The sequence below is a fragment of the Dipteris shenzhenensis genome, chromosome 31 (assembly GCF_047967505.1).
Source record: "Dipteris shenzhenensis isolate YYH24624 ecotype China chromosome 31, Dip_SZ_1.0, whole genome shotgun sequence".
In the NCBI taxonomy this organism is placed as follows: domain Eukaryota; kingdom Viridiplantae; phylum Streptophyta; class Polypodiopsida; order Gleicheniales; family Dipteridaceae; genus Dipteris; species Dipteris shenzhenensis.
This window is the reverse complement of record NC_141626.1, coordinates 30,172,801-30,194,734: the sequence shown is the minus strand read 5'-3', so window position 1 is coordinate 30,194,734 and position 21,934 is coordinate 30,172,801. Positions and strand designations below refer to the sequence as shown.

The window sequence follows — 21,934 nt, the reverse complement described above, 5'->3', positions numbered from 1 at the left end:
TATGCTCATTGTATCAGTTATCTTTAGTCTCATAGACCTTCACGGTCTCCCGAAGACTTCAATAAACTTTCTCTCTCTCTCTCTCTCTCTCTCTCTCTCTCTCTCTCTCCCCTCCCCCTCGCTGTTCACATCCCTCTGTTCATGTCCATCTGTTGCTCGATCGTCTGCTCACGTCCATCGCTCATGGCTGCTCTTTGATCCTCGCTCCTCACTGCTCCAATTCCATCCGTTGCCTCCTGCTCCGTCCGTCACCCCCCTGCACCACCCATCTCGTTCCTGCTCCGCCATCACCTTGCCCGTCCTTGCTCCCACGCTCCCTACATCTATTCCCCTCAACTTGCCGATTGTGTCGTGAGTGGGAGGGAGTCCCTCTTGCTGCACCATTGCCTCATAGGGCTTTGGGTGGCCATGTCACAGAGCGACTGTTTGTCTACCATCACGGAGCTGCTGTTCGTCCACCATCTCGTGCCATAACTCACGGGTTGTGGTCTTGTACCGTCCCGCTACTACCTTCCGCCATGGCTACAAGGTTGCAGACGAGACCAGCTCCAAGCCAATAACTCCGCCATAGTTACGCTGAAATGCCGAAACGGCGCAATTTAGGCCTAAAACGGCGTTTCCCCTGTGCCAGATCCTCGAAACGCAAAACGGCATCGAAACGCGAAACGCGGCCCGAAACGGCAATCCGAAACGCCGAAATGGCATCTGAAACGTGCTGTTTCAAACCCAAAACGCGCCGTTAGTAGAGGAGAATGATGAGGAGGAGGAGGAGGAGGAGGCAGAGGTTGAGTCTCAGGATGAGGATGAGCTTATTATTTGATCATATCATCCTCGATGTAGCCTTTTTTGGGTTTCAGCTTTCTTTTTGTTACTATGACATTTGGGCTTTGAAAGCTGAGTTACCATTTATGAATCATGATTGGTTTCTTAAATATCATGAATCATGAATCGTTTTTCCATTTTGTAACTTGTTATAGGATTTATAAATTACCCCACCTTGCGTAATTGAAATTTGCATTGTGTGATTAGTTGAACAATGAAACTTGAATCTTCAAAGTTCAAAGTTACAATCAATATTAATGGTACTAGGTAGAGCTATAGCTTATTGCGCACTTTTTTTTTTGAAGGTAGAGCACTCTAAATGTGTGTATGCATTACTCTAAACCCCCTTGATGATGTGGCATTTCCCCGTTTCACCCTCTCAAAAATCCCGAAACGTTTCCGTTTCCCCGTTTCCCGTAACTCTGAACCCCGCACTAAACTACGAGCATCACTTCATTTGGGATCCGCATAGCCTCAACGTAGCCCGTCACCCAGCTGATGCCATTGCCAGGCCACGCTAGGCAAACCAGTGGTTAAACCAACCCTGGTCAATTAACTCTAGTTAGTATATACCTAGATGAATCCAAGAACATTCCCAAACTCATCCTCTAAAAACACAACATAGTGCAGTTTCAATCTCATGACAGTCACTCACAAGGTTGAAAACCATAAACTCCATCATGCATAGCAGGGACTAGCTACTATGGCATCCCCACTGACGTCATCAGCGCCCAACAATGGGTGTAGACCATAGTATAAAAATATGCTCTCACACATACAAATCCACACACCCACACATACTTGAGCATCCATTTATACAAAGTCTTCGTACTAAGTTTCTGTCGGCACTCCAGAGGTGAAGGGCAAACTCAGCCATGATGAAGGCTAGTTACAGGCTAACTAGACTGCAGTTATTCACCCAGTTACTCCACACCCCCCCCCCCCAAAAAAAAGGGTGTTACCTGTCATTTTCTGTCTGTCAGAGACAATCTGTACCTGTCAGAAAACAACAGAAAAATCAGAGAAAATCACAGATTTGCTGAGTTGAAAGAATGCACGCCTTAGCACAGAAAAAGGAGAAAACAGATGCATTTTGAGTGCTTTCTGCAGTAGCCAGGAAAGGGGCAATACAGTAAGTGATGCTTAAGCAATTTTGGGGATTCTTGCATTGAGCTGACAGCCTGTCACTGGCGCTAGTTGTGAATGCAATACACCTCTTCTTGTTGAGGTATTTCGTCCACTCCCATCTGGCCTAGCCTATCTCCTCCACTCCCCCATGCAATGGGAAAGGAGGGAAGGGGAAGAGATTCTGAGAAGGAAAAAGACAAACCTCAACAGGTGCAGGCGAAGCTTGAGGATGTCAACAAACGGCTCAACCGGAGTGGGATTGGAGTGGACAGCCGAGCGATCCATAAAGTGTCATCATCATCATCATCATCAGCCACAGCCATATCTGCTCCCACAAGAGTTCTCCCACCGACGTCTACACCTCCGCCTAGAGGGCCTGCTTCAGCCCTCCCACTGAAGTGAACTTTGACCTCGACTACGCCAATCAAATCCACTGCTTTGACACCCTTTCCCGTGACAGGCGGCGTTTCATTGGGGTCTTCCTCACCCGATGCTTTGGAGACCCCAGCCGCTCCACCACCCATGTCACCCCCACAGGAGGTGATGCACACAGGGCCACTGTTCTCGACTTTCCCATCCCCTCTCCCTCTCAGTCACACTGGGATTGCTTCGCCACTGACTCAGCCCCCTACCTCCTATCCGATTGGGACCATTGAAACCCCTGTATATGTAACTAGGTATCCGCCATCTTTTCTCACATGGCACGACCACCACCCACTATCTTGCCACACTCCCCTACCTTCGTACCTCAGCCCTTTCGGTACACGGTCTCATCGACCCACTGGACAGATGGGAGACTTTACTCACGGAGGTACATAGTATACGGGTTAGGGAGGTGGAGCTGACACGCTACGCCCAGGAGCAAGCTAGTTTCACTCAGGACTTGGCTAGAGTGGTTCAAGAGCAGGCTTGTCATATCCAAGAGCAGGCTAGTATCATCCAGGTGCTGAGGCAGGACATGGTTCAGCTCAAGAAGGAGCTCTCCTCTACTCGTACAATTACAAGGAGTACCGGTAGTAGAGGCCCAGATTGCAAGCCTATGATCGAGGAGACTTCCAAGTGGGTCGACGTAGCCAAATGGGAACCCGCAAGGGCCACCGTTTTGGCTACCCTCGTGAAGCAGCAACAGAGAGCTAGTAAGGTTCTCAACATCACAATCCGTGGGATCCCACACACTGAAGCTATGCTGATGTCAGATGCGACAACTTTCGTGGCCACTACTTTGGGTGTAGCTGAGCACAGGGTCAAGAGCCCGACTTTCGATTTTACGACGCAGGTCAGTACTACGACATCAGCCAACGATCTCCATGGATGAGGACCTCACCCCTCTACAAGTTGAGGAGAGGCACTCCCTGCTGCAGCAGCGTGATCAGGCATGTAAGGAGGGAAAGTGGGTAGTAGTTAGGGATGGACGACAGGCCCCCGTCGGGCATCACCCCCCCCCTTCTGCATAGGGAGGCGGGGTCTATGAGACTCAGATCTCCAAGACCCTATCCTGCACCACTGTAATGGTACCTTATGGTCAGAACTAGGAAATTTCTCGAAATCTGCGACATAGTCTTTTACACGGAAACACATCAGAGTCCAGAGCACCCCTTACCAGTAGTGAGTGGGTAAACGAGGGAGTCTACCTACAGATATGAGACTAGGGACACAAGGGGGGTACGTGGATCATGAGGGATAGCAGTTCTCTACAGATCCATCCTTTCAGAAACCATTTCGATAGAGCAGACAGATACTCATTCCAGATTTCTTTGGATCCAGATTCGACACGTGGACAGCAGCCCTTAGCCGCAAACTATGAGGCACTTCAATGCCAAGCAACCGTCGGGGGCAACACGAGGCACTACAAGCTTGAAGTCTGACTCCAGAGAATTAAGTGGTACAATAGGCCCACTAGATCAGCAGCTCCATGCCCTCCTAAATTAAAAAATGAGTAAAATCTTTGGCTCCAAGAGCAGCTCCAAAGCATACAAGTCACAGCAGTACCACCTCCTCGAGAAGACACCGACGAGCTCCACAATAGCTCTTGTCAGCATCCAATTCGTCTCCTTTCCCACTTGATGGGCCTATCCTAAAACTTTTGAAGCCCAACGACTTGCAAGACATACCCTATAATCCACAATCCTTGACCAAAGGTCTTAGGTGGATGTAGCAATATGGCCAGCAAGAAGCCAAATATGTATCTTGATCCCTTGATTCCTATAATAGTACACAGTATCCACCTACCGGCATAATAGTAGTTTTTAATAGGGTCGTGGAAGCCATACAAAAAATGCTCAAAACTGGCTTTAGCTAGTTTGATGATTTGTATGTGGCTTACCCAACTAATATCCAAGAAGTAGATGCCAACACCGCATGGGAAATTTTTAATTCTACTTGCCCTACCCCAAGGCCTCACACCACCCACCGGTCCAATTGCTACTACTACCATCGCCTCTGGCCCCACTTCATAACCATCCACTTCACAACATGCCCCCACCACACACTCACAAGACATGACGTTGTAGGAGTCCGCTGGTCCAAAAGTTCTAGGCACATTATCATGGTACCACATCTTAAATCCCATGCTCTTTGTGGATGTCAAGGGTCCCAAAGATGAAGAAAATTCTAAGGAGGTGAATGAGAATCTAAACAAAGAAGAGGACGCCTTACCGCAAGAGCCCCCACCCAACCACAAGACCTGGTACTAGGCTATCACATCCTTTAAGAATGTTCTAGGACATCTCCAACGCTAATAGGGGGAAAGCTGCAAAGTTTACAAACTCAAGTTGAAAGATTTAAAAGAACTCTGCACCCTCACCAAACTCCTACAGAAAACTTCTGCAAATGGTGTAAAAACCACTCTTGGTAGACGTCCAATGGACACATCCACCCGGATATTAACAAGGTGCCAACTATGGATTGTAAAGCAAGACTCCAACTCAATGGAGACTGACATTTTTGAAGCACGATGTGTTTTGGCGGACATAATGCTTGGCTAGGCAAGTCCGACGAGTGGATATGGAAGGATTTTGATGTTACATTGAATGGTCGGATCTCATCTACAACTTCTCCCACCTCAATCTAAAGGTGGCTACCTCCTACGCCCTTGCTGTGCAAATGGAGGAGTTTAACACAACTTTTGCTGCAGTCCTCGATACAGTCCGATCTTAGCAACCATGCATTTTCTCCAATTACTAATTATTTATCTTTGGGACATCCTGCCAATGAGCCCACAATGGCAAAACAACTTCGGCAGCTCCTTTCAAAAATAGGCTTTGACCTCAACACCGGCCCTCAATTCTCCCAAGTTATGTGGCTATACTTATATGTCATAAATCTTCATGATCATCACATCCAAACCTTCGCAGAGATGTACGATACACACTTTTGGCCACCTCTTCATTCATTTTGTAGCATCTCCCAATGACTATTGGACCACCACAGGATAATGAACAACTCCCTTCATTTTGTAGCATCTCCCAATGACTATTGGACCACCACGTCCAATCTTCCATGGAGGGATCGTGAAGGGGGCATGTTAACCACCACAGCTAACCGTGACATAAGCTGCAAGATAGCATGGAGAAAAGGGGAAGGATGAGGAAGAGAACAGAAATCTGCCTTGGAGCCGTATGGGGCCAAGTTACTTATAAAAGCAAGAAAGAGAGAAAAGTAAAAAAGAATAGGGTTGGCCTTCCCTTCAAAAGGTGGAATGTGTAAAAAGCCAAAGGTTTGACTTTGGTCTTCATTTTTGTATGCACACATTTGGAAATGCAAGGTCTCTTTCTCTTCCATGAATTGTCGAGTGTTTTCTTGTTTCCTATCAGAGTGCCTTCGTGATTGCCACTCCCTCTCCCCTTCTTCATTACCCTCCTCCCTTCCCCTTCACCTTCCCCTTGTCTTCTCCCTTCTCCCCTCCCCTTCTTCCTCTTATGGAGTCACACTACAACACTCTGGAAACTGGTTGCATGACACTAGTGGACAACGAGCCTTTGCATTGCTCCTCAGCATGGGAGTCAAAGGATGAGTGCCCTCAGGGCCTTGGTGAACTTCCTAATGACACATGAGTCACAATCAAGACCACACACAAATTTAACCAACTCTGTCTACAAAAGATTTTGGCTGCCTGATCCAACTCACGAGTCTACTTTTTGATTCGGTTCCACTAACAAAGTAGCCACGTATGGATCTTGGGGGGAGATAATTATCACGACCCTCAATGAATCTTTAGCTGCAACCAAGTCTTTAAATTTCCATTTAGCATCCTGATCCTACTTCACCCATGACTTAGCTTCAAGCACCACACCCCTACTAGCCACATCCAGTGATGCCAATTAGCAGTAGCACAGCAGGCAACAGAGGGAGTTAGCTCTAGGGGGTGGCTGGTCCTCTTCATTAGCTGGAAATTGCTCATCCTTTTTTGTAACTATGTCGGATGTGGATGGGCTAGGAGGTACTTCTATGGGAAGGAGAGCAAGGCCAACAATTTGTTGCAAAAAAATTGTATTCACTGGCATATCAACAACAATGGGCAGCTCAAGCATTTCCCATTCCTCAATGCGTGCTTCCATAGTGTCTTGTGAAGTGGATCGAAGTGTGGTATTGGAGGCATGAGAGGAAGTGTCGGGTGGTCATGGATGTGCATGTGTGTGAGTGGCATCGGATGATTGTGGTGGGTGGTTAGTGGGGGCATTGAGGTGAATTGGGGGTTGATGAGAGGAACTGGGACATGGAGGATCCTAAGGGGGGGGGAGATGCAATAGAGGTCAAAAGCAAGAGGGCAGTATCGATTTCTTCTCCTAGATTTCTTATGAGTAGGCCACATGGCTCGTATCAAAGTCATTCATTCCAAATTGGAGCATAGATTGCATGGCCTCTAGAATATGATTATACATATTTATAATGCCAGTGGGATGATATTGCTGGACATTATTATAAAGTACATACTCTCGATTTGAGTAGCCTGTTTTGACGTCCTTGGGATTGCAACCATATCGAAGGCCTTTGGCTAAGGAATTGGAGTTGCAAGCGTAGGGTCTCAAGATATCAGGCTTAGATAATTGCAAAAAAACTTCATCTTTGGGGAAAAGAGAGGAAAAGGAGAAGACTCTTGAAGTACCCTACACCAAGCTTGAAATTTTGCTATGATGAGATGGAGGTTAAGCTGAAAAATATTGGTTGGTTATTCTAAGGCCAGCAGGTCTTGGTCATGATAAAAATCCATTGCTAAGATGGGTTGGCAGGAAAGACCAACACAATGGATTAGATCTTAACGTGCATTAGGGGGAAGTGATGCGCTGAGATCAAAGTTGGAGGAGCTAGTTTGTGCAATGAGTGTGGCATAATAGTATGTGAAAGTGATCTCTACCTTGCGTGCACCCAGTGCGTGTGTGACGAGGTAGCAAAAAGCACTACTAAGCACACAAACTCCTCTATATGTAGCCTGTTGAGAGGGCAATACTCTTGACGTGGTCCTTGCTTAAAAAATGCTACCTCTTAACGTTGCTACCAATTGCTATTGTGCTCTGAGCGAAGAGTATATCATGAAGGCTTGTTGTCTCTGTGCCAACATGGACTTAGGTAGCACATAATGTGTGTGGAGTAGTCACAAAGCTCCACTTCTACTTGCATAAGGCTAGGAATAATCTCTCTTAGGAAACCTCAACATGCATCTCCAACATGCAACTCCTACATGCATGTTCTACAAGCAAGTCCTACATGCGAGTTCTATATGCAACTCCTACATGCGAGTTCTATATGCAACTCCTACATGCAACATGCAACTCCTATATACACCTTGCAACTCCTACATGCAACTTCTAGATGCAAGTTCTACATGTAGAGAGAGAATGTCTTAGAATTCCTACATACAGTGAGAGAAGCTCTCCAACTTGTATAAATACCCCATGATGGAATGAAGCCCACACTCTTGGCATTGTGTTGAGTTATACTTTGGCATTCTAAGAAATTCTCTCCAAGTGTCCATACTTCCTTGCACTCCATGTCCAAAAGCATGTCCTAACCTTGCAACTCCTCCCCTCTCCTCCAACCTTGCAACCCATCCTCTCCCTCTCCTCCTCCCTCCTCCTCCTTCCTCCTCCTCCTCCTCCTCCCTTCTCCTTCCTCCTCCTCATCCCTTCTCCACCCTCTCCTCCTCCCTTCTCCTCCCTCCTCCTCCTCCACCCTCTCCTCCTCCCTCCCTCCTCCTCCTCCACCCTCTCCTCCTCCCTTCTCCTCTCTCCTCCTCCTCCCTTCTCCTCTCTTCTCCTCCTCCCTTCTATTGTTACACCTTTCTCTCCCACTCCTATGCTCCCCATAAACCCTTAGTCCCTCAACCCTTGACCTCCATGATCTAGGAGGAAGATGAGTTCTCCGCCATGTACTCTACCCTGAACCTTGGATCCTCCTTCTGAACCCTGAACCTCCTCTAACCCTAGAATCTCCTTCTAAACCTTGAAACCTCCTCCTCGACCCTAAACCTCCCTCTAGCCCTTAAAACCCTCCTAAACCCTTCAACCCCCAATGAAGGCGAAGGCCTTCATTACCCCAATCATGATGATGCATGTTCCTTTCACACATGCTTGGAATATGTTTGCTTATCACACTTAAGTGGAGGAAAATCTACGACGACGTATATCCATGATAGATCTACAGTAAATCTACATGAAGCACAGTACAGCCCAACTCCATGGAGCATATAACGAAGACCACGACATAGATCCATGGTAGATCTTACAATTGTACAATAGATATCGACACCTATACCGTAGATCAACGGCTCTAACATATTGTAGATTTTTTCGTTCCCTAGAAATAAACAAAAAATATAAATACAATTATCGATACGATCCGCTATGGTTATGTTATATATATGGCGGTAGAATACTTTGACTTGCAAATCTAGTCTAGTAAATATGATCAGATGTACTGCTAAATTTAGCTGGTGAGTACAACTCCACATGTGGTGGCCATTTGTGCAATCGTAAATCTGGCACGCACTGACCAATATCGCTACCGATGCCATTTTATTTGGCGTGTTGTCCCCACATTTGACGGGCGAATTTTTGAACAGATTTCTGAACGTTGACTGCCTAGTCCTCCCTCAGTCCGAAAACCATGGTTTCCTTGAAACCATGGTTTTATTCGACCCTTATATATTGAAATTTGAATAGTCCGCCAATCCCTTTTACATTGAATAGTCCACCTTTATGGGTTGACGTTGTAAATTGTGATTTGTCTTCCAATACATAAGTTCAATCACACATTTTCAGTTTTCAATCCTATCTTATCTATAGCCTCATTTTTTGATTCAATATTTAAATTCAATCACACATATTCTCTTCTTATCTAGACTCATTTTTAAGATTCAATCACACGTTTTTTGGATTCAATCATTCTGATGGAGGGTGGGTGAGAGGTGGGGGGTGAAGGAGGGGCTGGTGGAGGGGGAGTGGAGGGAGGTGAGGGAATGGAGGGAGGGGGGGTGAGAAGGGAGGGGGAGAGGAGTGGTGGGAGGAGGGAGCGGGGTGGTGGAGGGGGGTAGTAGGGGGGTAGAGAGGAGGAGGGGAAGGGGGATAGAGAGGGTCGGTGAGAGGCGGGGACTGTAGGGTGGGGGTGAGAGAGGGGGGTGGAAGGGAAGGTGAGCGGGGGGTGAGAAGGGGAGGTGAGGGTGTGGAGGGAGGAGGGGGGAGGGGGGGAGGGAGAGGGAGGGTGGAGGGGGAAGGAGGGGGTGGTGGTGGTGGTGGAAACTTGACGGACGGAAAACTTTGACGAAAATTCAAAGGGAGGAGGAGATGATCACCTACAACGCTCTCCCAAGTCCTTCTCAATGTAACAGGATTGTTGAGGGCCAATGGACGATGGGTGGATGGCTAGGTTATCGCTACAAGAAGGGCTCGAAATAACTCACTAATGATGATAGGAGTAGGCTGGTGGTTGATGGAGACGGAGAAGGGTCTTGCGTAGGGCTTAGAATGGGAAAGAGGATGGAGTCTAGATGTGGAAGAAGGAGGAAGGAGTGGAGTAGGTTTTTATAGGAATGGGTTTAAGGTTAGGGTTAAACCATGAACTCTTGCCGAGCCATAACTTTTCATGATTAGCTCAGATCGCTCTTCTGTAAAAAGGTGAAATGTTCGAAATTGCGAGCTCTACCCACTGATGTCTATTAGATAGCTTGATTTTTTCTTCAAATGGCTTATTGTAAGAAATAAAGAAAATTTCTTAAGGTAGTAACCAAGGTTGATGCTTGGGATTGATATGTTTTGCTAGAGTTGAAAAATTTTTACTCTTCTTGCCCTTGAGTGTTATGTTTGAGAAAGCTCGTGGTAGTTTGTTTTTTTACACATACTTGCATACGCATGTTTAATCGATACCACTTGAGACGCTCCGAACCTTGAAATCAAGATTAATTCTATAGAGAGAACAGAAGGACACTTTCTGTTAAATCAAAATAGTTTACAATCAATCCTGGAGTCATAATAGTCCATGTACGGAGCTCGAACCGCCCAACTACACCCAAGCTATTCTCACTCGCATCAGATTTCTCACTCACTCACATCAAGGTGTTGCAATGAATCTCACTCTCACTCAAGATGATACAATCATAGATGGAAAAAGAATCTCTCTCAATCTCCAAGCTTCTGAAATATAGTGCCTTACTGTCTCTATGTATTCTGAGTTTTTGACTTAATAGATCATCGAATTCAATCTTAACCTCTTCTGTAAAGTTGTATATCGCAATCTCAGCTTTCCAACAAAAAAAAGAGGTCCTCAATCCAAGTTCATAATCAAAAGTTATTCTAAATAGTGACTGATGTTTTTATCCAAGAAAGGTGCGACCTGCTTTTCCCCACTTTTAGCTGGCTTTTCCACTTTATCCTACTTTTCTTTCCCTTCACGACCAATTTTCTCCATTTCTAGACCATTCTTGAGATGCTAGTCTCCCCGACAGTGGCGCCAAATGTTTGGCTCTTTCCCATGGCTTTCGCAAGAGGAAAAGCAAGGTAATCTCAGTATGCAGGGTTCCGAGCAACAAAAAAAAGAGGTCATCAATCCAAGTAGGCACCCTCCTCCACGACCTTTCTAGGAAAGATGCTTGGCGCTGACAAAAGTGCAATCAAAAAACTCGAGTGTAGGCCTTGAGGCAAACATCATGCACAGATGTGCAAAAGCAGAAGCAATCTCAAGAATAATTGAAGAAGATGAAGACGATGTCATATAAATGCTGCCACAATTGACCTTCCCCAGTAGCCCAGTAGCCCAACACTCCTACTGAAGATCAATACCCTTTTCCGGTGCTCCTCCAATTGATGGATGGAGTAAGAAACTCAACTGATGATTTGCTACACACAAACACACACATTTTTTTTTAAAAAAATACTGAAAGACATGTTTCTTTATATCACAAAAAGACTGTCCCCAAAGCAGAGATCAGCCAATACAAAATCAGAAAATCTCAGTATAAGACAAGTAGACAGCATAGTCTATCTGGTGAACGGACAAACAATCATAGAATGATTGCTTCAGTGACATCCGAAAAAAGAAGAACATGGAAGCAGTGGGCTCATGAAGGACAGTTTGTTTCCTGTCTTTCCATATAGTCCAGAGTGCCCAATATCTGTCCCATATAAAGAACAAATCAAACTCCGGTCATCACGGGTGAATCCCAAAGAGCCAACCCTTGCCTTTTACAGGCCCAAAAGAAGATCGACCTGCAAGCATACCCACAACCAGTCTTAGAGAAGGGGCAACCAGGTCAGCCAACTGTCAGCCTTCTGACATGCCACATGGCACTTGTTCAGCTGATGTGTCAGTCAACTATTGGCTGACAGACGGCCACCATGCAGCCGTCTGGGAACATGCAGATCCTAGGCCAAGCTGCTTGGCAATGCCACACATTGCATGGCATACAAGCAATATCCTCATTCAGACAATTCTTCCAGACATTGCACCCACATGACCGGCTTGGGTGAGACTTCTTTCAAGAGTCTTAAGTGGGGAGATCATCAAAGAAGCCCCACCTTAGTTATGAACTTGACAAAGCTAGTATCTTGGTCCATGCAAATTGTCCTTCACATGGGTATCCACTTGAGTACTTTTTGGTTCTTACATGAAACAGACCTAGGCTCTCCCTTGGGTCTTTTGCTACATTATGCACTCTTTTATCTCAGAAACCATTCTAGTTAAACTCAGACACACACATACACAAGCCCCCGCACACATGCACACAAAAGCTACAAGCAATAGCCCTTGATTCTTTAATAAAAATTGCAATCTCTAGATATGCATGCCTACCAACATTCCAAACAACAAAGTTAAGCTAGAAACTTCTACACATGTAGTCCCTTCCATAACAACCTGCAATGTTCTTTTAGTGAGATACAAAATGCGCCTGTACCATCCTCTAAACTTGCACACATCTATCCATGCAGGATGTTCTTTTAGTGAGATATAAAAATGCAAGTAAATTGCCCTCCAACTTGCCACAAAGCTATCTATTCACGATCTTTAACCTCTACGAGTTCCATAAATTGTGATTCCTTGTCTTTCTAGTAGCCAAAGTATTAGGTTTAATAACCTATTTCTATAAAACAGCATTCGATACGTCTCACAACTTGCATACCTCATTGAGCTCAGCATTCAGTATCTCCTTTGTTAATTTTCTTTCGCCCATGTGCACCTGCCTTAGCAATATGCAATTGGCTTGTATTAATTCTTCCTTCAAAGCACTTTTCCAAAGCAAATAGTAAATGAAAACAACATTAGCATCAAACAGAATAAGACGTTGAATAGACAGGATTATATACCTTTCATAAGACTAGAACATATCCCATCTTAGTACTTACAAATTAAAATTTTTTATAGAACAAACAAAGAACCAGCGACTTTAAAGAAAATTAAGAGTAAATGAGAAAAATAAAAAATAATAATAACTTAGTAAGCAAAACTACGCTTCTGTTCTCAGCAGTACCCAAGCATAAGCTCCCATCTAGGTTTTGAAAGACTTCGGAATCTCTTGTGCTAAAAATTCTTCAAGTTGCTTGCTTGATGTGGATGACATCACTGACGTGCATTCATGCTTGAGGCAAATATTTAGATTTTCACCGCAACTTCGGGAAAAAAAAAAAAAGAGCACCCTTCTAGACTATATATTTAAGTTAAAAAGCAAAACAAATTGTGTGTTTATAAAGGGATCATCACAAGCCAAGAGTAACTACTACCAAAAAGCTAAAGGATCATGATCACAATAATTTGAAATAGTGTAAAAAAAGGGTCTGTTGACCTTGATAGACATGAAAGGAACAATCTACATGAAGGGATTCCGGACTAGAGTTGCAAGCGCAGGCAGATCCACCCACCATACCTGGACGCCAAGCTGATGCAGAAACTCGACTGATAGGAGTGACACTGGACAAAGCCACCAAGCTATGCAGAGGACAACATCCCCAACCTAAAGGCTGTTGGAAATCAGGGTCTATTGTCCCATCTCGCAGCCCACATGAGTGTAGGAATGGGGGGCATAAGAGTCTGTGCATCAGGTTTAAATGCCACATGGGCAGATCTAGGTGGAAGGAAACATCCTAGGATAGCCCCGTAGGCAGCACTATAGGCTGCCATGTGGGCTGACAGAGGCACTGGCCAGCCATGGAAATTTGGACAAGAGACAATGGGCTGGGGCAGAACAGTGACAGACACAGCCACACAGGGCTGCCAGATGGAGTGCAGATGAATTGCAGAAGGTCTACGACAGGCAAAGGCAGCGCACACAGAAGAGGTCGGCAGCAGCAGTATTGCAGGCCTGGTCAGGTACAGGAGGTTGGCAGCAGGTGCAGAAGATGACCTGGAGATTGACATTACCCCTCACGTGGTAACTTGGGTTAGGAAGCTACAAGACAAGACAATGGTCATTGGTTAGGGGGTTAAAGAAGAGTTAGGGCTGTCAGTGCCGTTAGCACTAACCTAGTGTCTTAAGTCTACCAGACGTCCTCAGTGGATACTAGTACATGCATAGCAAGTGATCACACGGCATGGGGTGGTAAAATAGTGCATCCATGGGCTTCTAGGTCGTGTGCCTCAGTTGATGACTGCTACGGCTGGGTGGTGATTCAAGTCTGCTTCAAAGTACATAACTGAGCGATTGAGTAAGCGCTTAGTGAGCCCTGCTGGGTTTTTGCGTAGAAGGCTGTCCTTAATTGTGACAATCTGCCCAATGGGACCCACTGCTGCTGCCTGTTTGGCTCGGTGATCTTTCTCGTGGCCCTGGGCTTATATGAGAAGCTGCTGCTGCTGCTGCTACCTGCATAGCAGGCCTGCTGTTGTTGCTGCCTGCTAGGCTTCTTGAAGCATGCTCAAGGGTGGGTGTACCGTATAATGACACACTATATGGTTGTCCGCTATGAACGTTAGAATGATGTCTTCCGACAGAAACAAAGCAAGAGTTGCAAGCTCACGTCATCCTAGGGTTCGGTGTACATGACACAGTATAAATCATTAAAGTGGTTTCCAATAATCTTTTCAGCCATATACTTTTGTATGCCGGGGATGTCAATGCTTCAGAACAAGGACACTGAAAGAAAAATACCATTTTGTCCCCATAGGAACAAAACAAGAGTTGCAAACACTCTTGAGTCAAACGACATGGAGGGAAATTATACGTACCCGAGGTTGAGTCTTGCTGTTCAGGAGAGCTCAACCCAGTGCCTAGTTGTAGCACTCCTGGCTCCTCCAAAGACTGGTCATGAATCCGTTTTAGATTATCTGACAAGCGCATCAATGCTATCAATCCATTTGTCAATGGTAACCTATTCCTTTATTTAAAGAAGGGATTATATGTAAGAAGAACTCACTCCTCATAGAACAACCCGCAAGACAGGTTAGACGCGCCTTCGTTTCGGCCTCCATAACAGGACTCTGTTGTGTCTCGCTATCTGATTTTATAATCATACGCAAATCCCAGACGCGTATAAATCCATCCGAAGATGCAGAGGCAACAAAACAAGGAGTGTCCTCGCCTGAACCAAGAACACACAGCCCTCGAATGCGATTGGAATGCGCATTTGGAATTGAGAAGACCATCTTCCCACTGCTTGTATCCCACCCCCTTACTGTGGAATCTTCCCCTCCTGTAAAGAGGACACCATCCTGACAACGATTCGCTTGAAAAAATCAAGCCATGCAACGGCCCAAACATTTATGAAAGGACCAAAAACCAAATCGAGTTTGGAGCACACCTCTTGTTGAGCAATACATAGTACGCGTTTATCATGATTCAGCGTGTGAAGAGAACAGCCATTCTCAGCATTGTGAATTGTGACGACGTTCTCTGTGCAAAGCGAATATACACTGCCTTCACGAGGAGAAAACTTAATCAATGAGGCCTCCGATGGCAATTTGTTTGTGAAAGTACACCTTCCCTTGAGAAGACTGTACATGTTGAGATGCGAATCGCGGCCGACGGAGAGAGCGAGACGACCAGAAGGGTGGATGGTGAGATCATTGACACCTTTCTTGTGGCCTTTCATGGTCTTGTAGTGCAACCAAGAATCAGTGTCCCAGATGCAGACGGTGCCATCGTCGGAGCCACTCAACAGATTGTTGGGATGGAGCACAGGCGAGTCTTGGTTTCCATAAAAGCAGAGGGTGGAGACGGCGCCCTGATGCTGGACGAGGGTGCCCATATCACGCTGAGCGTTGAGGTCAAAGACTTTGATGGTGTCATCCGAGCCACCGGTAGCGAGGACGGAGCCCCAAGAGGCGATACACTTGATAGGGGCGAGGTGAGCAGGGTAGGAGAAGATGGGGAGGAGATGGGAGCGTTTAGGTTGGAGGCGCCAACCCCAGAGGTAACGTTCGTAGGAACCTGCGACGAGCTTCATCAAGAAGATAATGAGATGATGAATTGCGAAGCCAGACACTCTGTGTGTTTGTGGGAGAGAAGAAGAAGAAGAAGAAGAAGGGAAGAACTTCAGGGTTTAAGAAGAAGAAGAAAGAACTTCAGGGTTTAAGAAGAGGAAGAGACGAAAAGACTTCAGGGTTTAAGGAGTTCACAAAATTTCTACTCAGAGACTTCAGGGTTTAATAATAAGAAGAAGAAGAACGACAACAAGAACAAGAAAGCACTTCAGGGTTTGAGAAGAAGAGGAAGAAGAAGAAAAAGTACGAACTTCAGGGTTTAAGAAGAAGAAGAAGAGAAAGAGACTTAGAGCCTTCAGGGTTTAAGGAGTTCACTAACTCACTCTCTTCAAGGTTTAACTTCACAAAATTTCTTCACCCACTTCTTCCCCAATGCTATCTGAATAACGAACACATGGCCACCAAAAGTTGGCCTAACCTTACCTAGAATTGCAGGCATGTGATCTAATGGGCATCTGGCAGGTAGTATCACGTAGAAAGCATTTGATCACATGTCGGTTGTTTGGCAACAATATGTCTTCTGATTTCCCTTGCGATGGCCCCATCACCCTTGCTTATGTGCCTAGGTTGAGAGAGATCTAGCATATTGTAGTTCATCGACTAGATTGTAGTAGCCAGCCTTTAGACTAGAGCGAAAATACACAAAAGCACAAATTCTAGAACCTTTAGACTACAATGGAAATACACAAAGCTCAAATACTAGAAACAAGGTGGGGATCCCACTAAGGCCCTTCCTTTTGGAATGTCATTATAAGTCTAGGTGTAAAGTAGCTCGATAAATATTTTTAATAACTTGTAAAAGGAAAACATGGGTGTAAATTGGAAGGAAAGGAAAAGAGAAAAAGCAATTGAAGGTGAAGGAATATGGGGAATGAAAGAGAGGAGAGAAAAGAGGTGAAAGAGATGTGTATGTGGTGGATGGATCATTAAGGGACGTGCCTATTTTAGCAATATGATAGTGTTCTACAAGAGACAAAGAGAGCCTCCATCTTTAGAGAAATACCAAAAAGACAAAAGCATTTAGCATCTTCATAAGAGATTTGACAAAAGACAATAACATTTAGGACCTCCATAAGCAAACAAAAACCTTAAACCCTAAACACATTAGAATCCTTTAAACTCCTACTAACCTACACTTAAACCTCATACTAACCACAATTTGCATGGTCGATTTGACCAAATGAACTAACTTCAAAACTATGGACCTAATTAGCAACTCACTAACCAAGACATCCCTTAAGACCCTTGCAGGGCCAAAAAATAGACAATAACATATCACAAGAAAATAGCATGTCGTGAGATTATGGCCCTTTAAATGGGTTTATGAGTAATTTCCTTGTATTTATTCATCCATTGATCGCTTCCTATATTTCACGATCCATCACATTCGTTCATTCATTCACTACTCAACTGTCTATACTTCAAAGTCCCATTTTTGTCATGGAAACTTCAAATGAGACTTACCATTTCATGAAATAAGGAAAAAAAAGGAGTGAAAATATGGACATGAGACACAAGACAAGGTCCATTAGGACCTAATCCTCCTAATGGACCTGATCCTCCCTGCAAATGTTAGGGGTGTTGTTCTACTAGTTTAGCAAATTGCAAAGATCTATGCCTTTTGAGAATTGAAGCCCAACAAATACATGAATAAGTCTATGCTCACAAGAACTCATAATTCATCCTTGGTTGCAACCTATATAATATTGCGATATGGACTACAACAGTACGAATTGTGATCCTTTGATCTTGCATCCAACCTATTTATCTTTGCTATTGATTATGAATCTTCCCTCCCATTTAGAACATGCCTCAACAGAGAGAAATGTTATAAGAATTTAGATTAAAGCAAGTATCCCTAGGGGGGGAAAAGCAATTAAAAATGTTTCTATAATATACTATATAATACATTATATAATATAATTATTATCACCACATGTAGTGTGAGTGGGGAGGCAATGTGCTTTCTTTCCCAAAGAATTATAATCCGAGGGAACAAGCCCTTCCCCATGCATCGAGATTGAGAGTTAGCATCGAGTAGCATCGTGATTATGTCTCGTGAATGTATAAGAGACCGACATATTACTTGAATGTCAATTTGAAAAATAAAGCCCGTACCAATCATTTTGGCAATCAACGAACCAGCTCCATCCTTCCATTGGAAAAGCTTGCCAACCTTAGAGCTTTCCAACAATTCTCTCAATGGCCACACGCCTAGTCTATAGGGTCTCAACCTTGTCTCAAGCATCTTGTGTTCCACAACCTTCAAGGCATGCCTGTTGATTTAACAAGCGAGATGCTGTAACCTAGAGAACCTGCAACTAGTGTTCAAAGTATCAATGTAGATACAATGGAGGATTGTCTTCATTAAGGAAAAATAGGCCTTGAAAACATTACTAAGAAGCTGTTGCAATCCAATTCATACTTAAATGAACAAAACGCTATCAAAGTACACCTCTCTCAGATTTCATGATTAGACTTATCGGCATTAAGCACCAGGCCAAATTGACGCACTACATCAAAGAGATGAGCAATTGATTTAATATTAGCATCGAGTAGCATCATAAGCAAGTCTCGTGAATGTATAAGAGACTGACATATTGCCTAAATGTCAATAGTTTTCTTTACATTGCACATCAAGGAATCAATCTCTTGCATGCACCAGTCACGTAGGTCTCTTTGCAAAAATACATTCACAACTTAAGGGATATTAAAACACGATGTCTATTATTCTTGAACGTCACATTATTAGCCTAGCTTTTATCAATACTTCATATATGAATTTCTTGGTGGGTTTTGGGATCCAAAGCCACCCTAATTAATTGTACCGATTTACGAAATCCTCCTTAGCATTGCTACTAAGAAGGCTCTTTCTTGTCTTTGTGAAGGTGTTTTAAGTTAGTCTACACGTGGACTTTGTAATCCTCCCAACAACAAAAGTCAAAAATGAATCTTGTATGTTCTACTCCTGTGAGTTTGAAAAACTCATCTAAAAGTGATTGTGGGCACATCAAGCTGACATGGTTAATACACGATGGATGATATGAAACTATTATAATATGAAGAACCTAGTCAGTCTATATAGATATAATGCTATATACTTCAAAATCTTGTAAAGACCATGCTTGGCAAACTTGTTCTAAAGCTCCTCCAATCCCACAAGGATAAATAACATCAATCCTCTTGGCTTAAGAGATAAATTGACTCACCTTCCAATTAACAAGAATAGAATGCCAAATGGTCAATGGACGAACTTTGAATAAATAAATATTCCAACAAGAGGGTCTCATAATGACACGATGAAATACAACATTATATTGACAGTCCAACTTGCATGCAAGGAATAACAATGATTCTAAGCCCTTTGAAGACACATTTACTTTTGCCACGAAAATCTTAGTTGTGAAATCAGGGCATTTGTGATCATCAGCCTCTTCTGCAATAAGTATCATTGGTCTCTTCTACATGTGTGAGCTCTCCAGGCATGGCTTTGTCATCATTGATATCTTCGAGCTCAAGACCTTCAAATGTCAAAGTTTTTGCATTTCCATTTGATGAGTTTTGACGAACGCTACTCAACTTCACGTCCTCCCAGTGTGTTCTAAAGTTGCAAGTAATGCTCAAACCACGATAATTTTGCACCTTCTCTTAAGCAACCTCTTGAATCACAAAGCCCTCTGCTCCACCCCGCTATCATACACACATAACCCCAGTTGTGTTCTCTTCGGTTGACGATTATAAATCAGGGAGCATGTCAAAGAAATACACTTTGTTACTGTCTACAAGTTGACCCATCACCTCTGGTAGCACTCGCACTATCAAGCATCAAAAAACAATTCAAGAAATCGATGAAGTTGACCAACCAAGTCTTGACAGCATCCAAGCTTTTTGATAAGTTTGAGATATGATCCACCTCAAAGAGGCGAAGGCATCACCGTATGGATCTAGAAGGCAGTGCTCTGGAGCAAGTTTGTATTCGACGCAAAATCTTTGCCATGGAAGTAGAGGATCACAACAAATAGGACCTGCTCTTGCTACGCTTTGTGGTGCTTACGGGAGAAAGAGCCGAATGGGATCTATTGTTGAGTATTACCTAACGAAGAGATTTCAGATACCATACACAAACCTTGTATCACTAAGTAACCAAGTGAGATTAAAGGCAATCTCGCAGATCGCGGAGTGGCTGCCGTTTTGTTGATGAGATTCCACATGAATCTTTCCTATCTTCATTTTCTCATTCGGATTGTGATTTTGAGGTGGCTGGTGTGCGGCTGACAAGCGAAAGATATGGTTTCTAAATTTCATGTGTGATATCTTGACAAATTTTTAATAAGCGATTCTACGTAAAGCTTCCAAAATTTTCCATCAAAGTGAACACATTTTCTTTGTGCTTTTTAAAGGAATTTTGTGTGATGCTTCCATGGGCTTTCCAAGGAAGGACGTGCTCATGCGCTTGAGCACTTTCTAGGTTTTCTGAAAGGGTCAAATTTGATGGAAGACGTCTAAAAAATGATTTTAAGAATTTTAGAAAGTGGGAGATTAGGCGATCTGCGAAGTAAGTGAAACTTAGACAAAGAACGATGTCTCATCCAATGCAATCCACTCATGAGCTAACATGGCTCCCGTGCTCATGATAGATGATGTGCGCGAGGATGTAGGTGGCAAAACATGCCTTCGTGGGGGAAAAAGATTTAGATTAGACAAGCCATACCAAACATGAAGATGAAAGAGCTTGACAATTCTTGGAGAAGTCGGTTACAAGATCTAAGATTAGCAAATCTTGAGCTAAGTTCTTCAAAACTAATCTACATTGCAAGCCCAGCAGGGCAACGGCTACAAGATCTAAGATCACCGAATCTTGAGCAAAGTTATTTAGAACTGATCGATGTTGCAAGCCCAACAAGGCAATGGCTTGCAGACAAATGGCTAAAACTTAGATCAAACAAGAACGCATATGCCCAGAACACGACATGAACATTGAATGTCATATTCCTCTTTACAATTATATAGATTTCTCATATGGAAAGGACTGATCTATATGGGCTTAAAATTGTGACATGTGGTTGAAGAAGGGCTCAAAAAACCAAAAAGCTACTAGCTTGCCTACCATAATTAGGGACACATGGCTATCCGTATCTTATGCAATGGAGTGTAAGGGCTCATCGTGGTAGCTTTTCACTGGTTGTCCTTTGGCCCTCCCTTTCCCTTCCATTTGCCACATCAACTACAAGCTATCAAAACGGTAACGCTTGTATGAAATAGCCACAAGTTTCATGAGGATGATAATGAATTGCCAAGACAGACACACACACAGAGGTGTGTCCTGAGGTGCCAACTCAATATGTATTATGTTACTACCCTCGTCCAAAATCTAGGGTATGGGGGTACAAGGTGCATATACAATATGCATGGATTTCCTTTAAGATTTTCAAATATGCAAGGGAAAAATATGAAAATCTCATGTCCCCCCCTCCCACAAAATATAAGACATATACCTTGCAAAATATGCAAGATTTTAAGATTTGTACATATTTTTCATAATATGTGAGGCCCAAAGGGAGGGCCTTTTCGATGAGGGAGGGGAGGGGGAAACAAAAAATATACTAAAATATGAAAACCCATCTCCTTTCAGATTAATGTAACTTTTTCATGGTCACCTAAATTTCAAGGTGTAAAAACATATTTGAAGCTCTTTTAGTGTAGAACACAACGATGTTAATTTGATTAATTTTTACTCATAGCATATTTTAAAATTCATCTCATACTCAAGACTTTGATAGCTTTTTGTTACTAAAGGGCGTTGGTGCCCCAGTGTGTGCGTGTGTGTGTGTGCGCACGTGCGTGAGAGAGAGAGAGAGAGAGAGAGAGAGAGAGAGAGAGATGTATTAACGTCTACGGGAGGCCTCATGGGCCTATGGGACAAAGTGCACACACTAACCCTAAGGTAGGGGGGGGGGGAGGGGTTGGGGGTTCTTCCTCTTATGGCACCTGAGGCTCATCCATGATAGAGAAGGGTTGGGCACCTATGTGGTTAGGGTACGTACACCACCTAATGCTCGCCCATGCACAAAAAAGGGTGGGTGCATTG

The 21,934-nt window shown here is 43.9% G+C and overlaps 1 protein-coding gene across 1 annotated transcript in view; it reads right to left on the bottom strand.

Annotated features, from left to right (window-relative positions):
- Positions 1 to 16,090, bottom strand: part of LOC147881323 (Transducin/WD40 repeat-like superfamily protein) — a 28,725-nt gene extending 12,635 nt beyond the window's left edge. Inside the window, exons 1-4 of the mRNA XM_087369842.1 lie at positions 15,165 to 16,090; positions 14,781 to 15,075; positions 14,593 to 14,691; positions 12,557 to 12,613 (exon numbers count right to left, since the gene is read on the bottom strand). Coding sequence (XP_087225968.1) covers positions 12,567 to 12,613; positions 14,593 to 14,691; positions 14,781 to 15,075; positions 15,165 to 15,809 — 1,086 coding nt within the window. The 5' untranslated portion in view covers positions 15,810 to 16,090 and the 3' untranslated portion in view covers positions 12,557 to 12,566. The remainder of the gene's footprint in view (positions 1 to 12,556; positions 12,614 to 14,592; positions 14,692 to 14,780; positions 15,076 to 15,164) is intronic.
- Between the last annotated feature and the right edge of the window lie 5,844 nt (positions 16,091 to 21,934).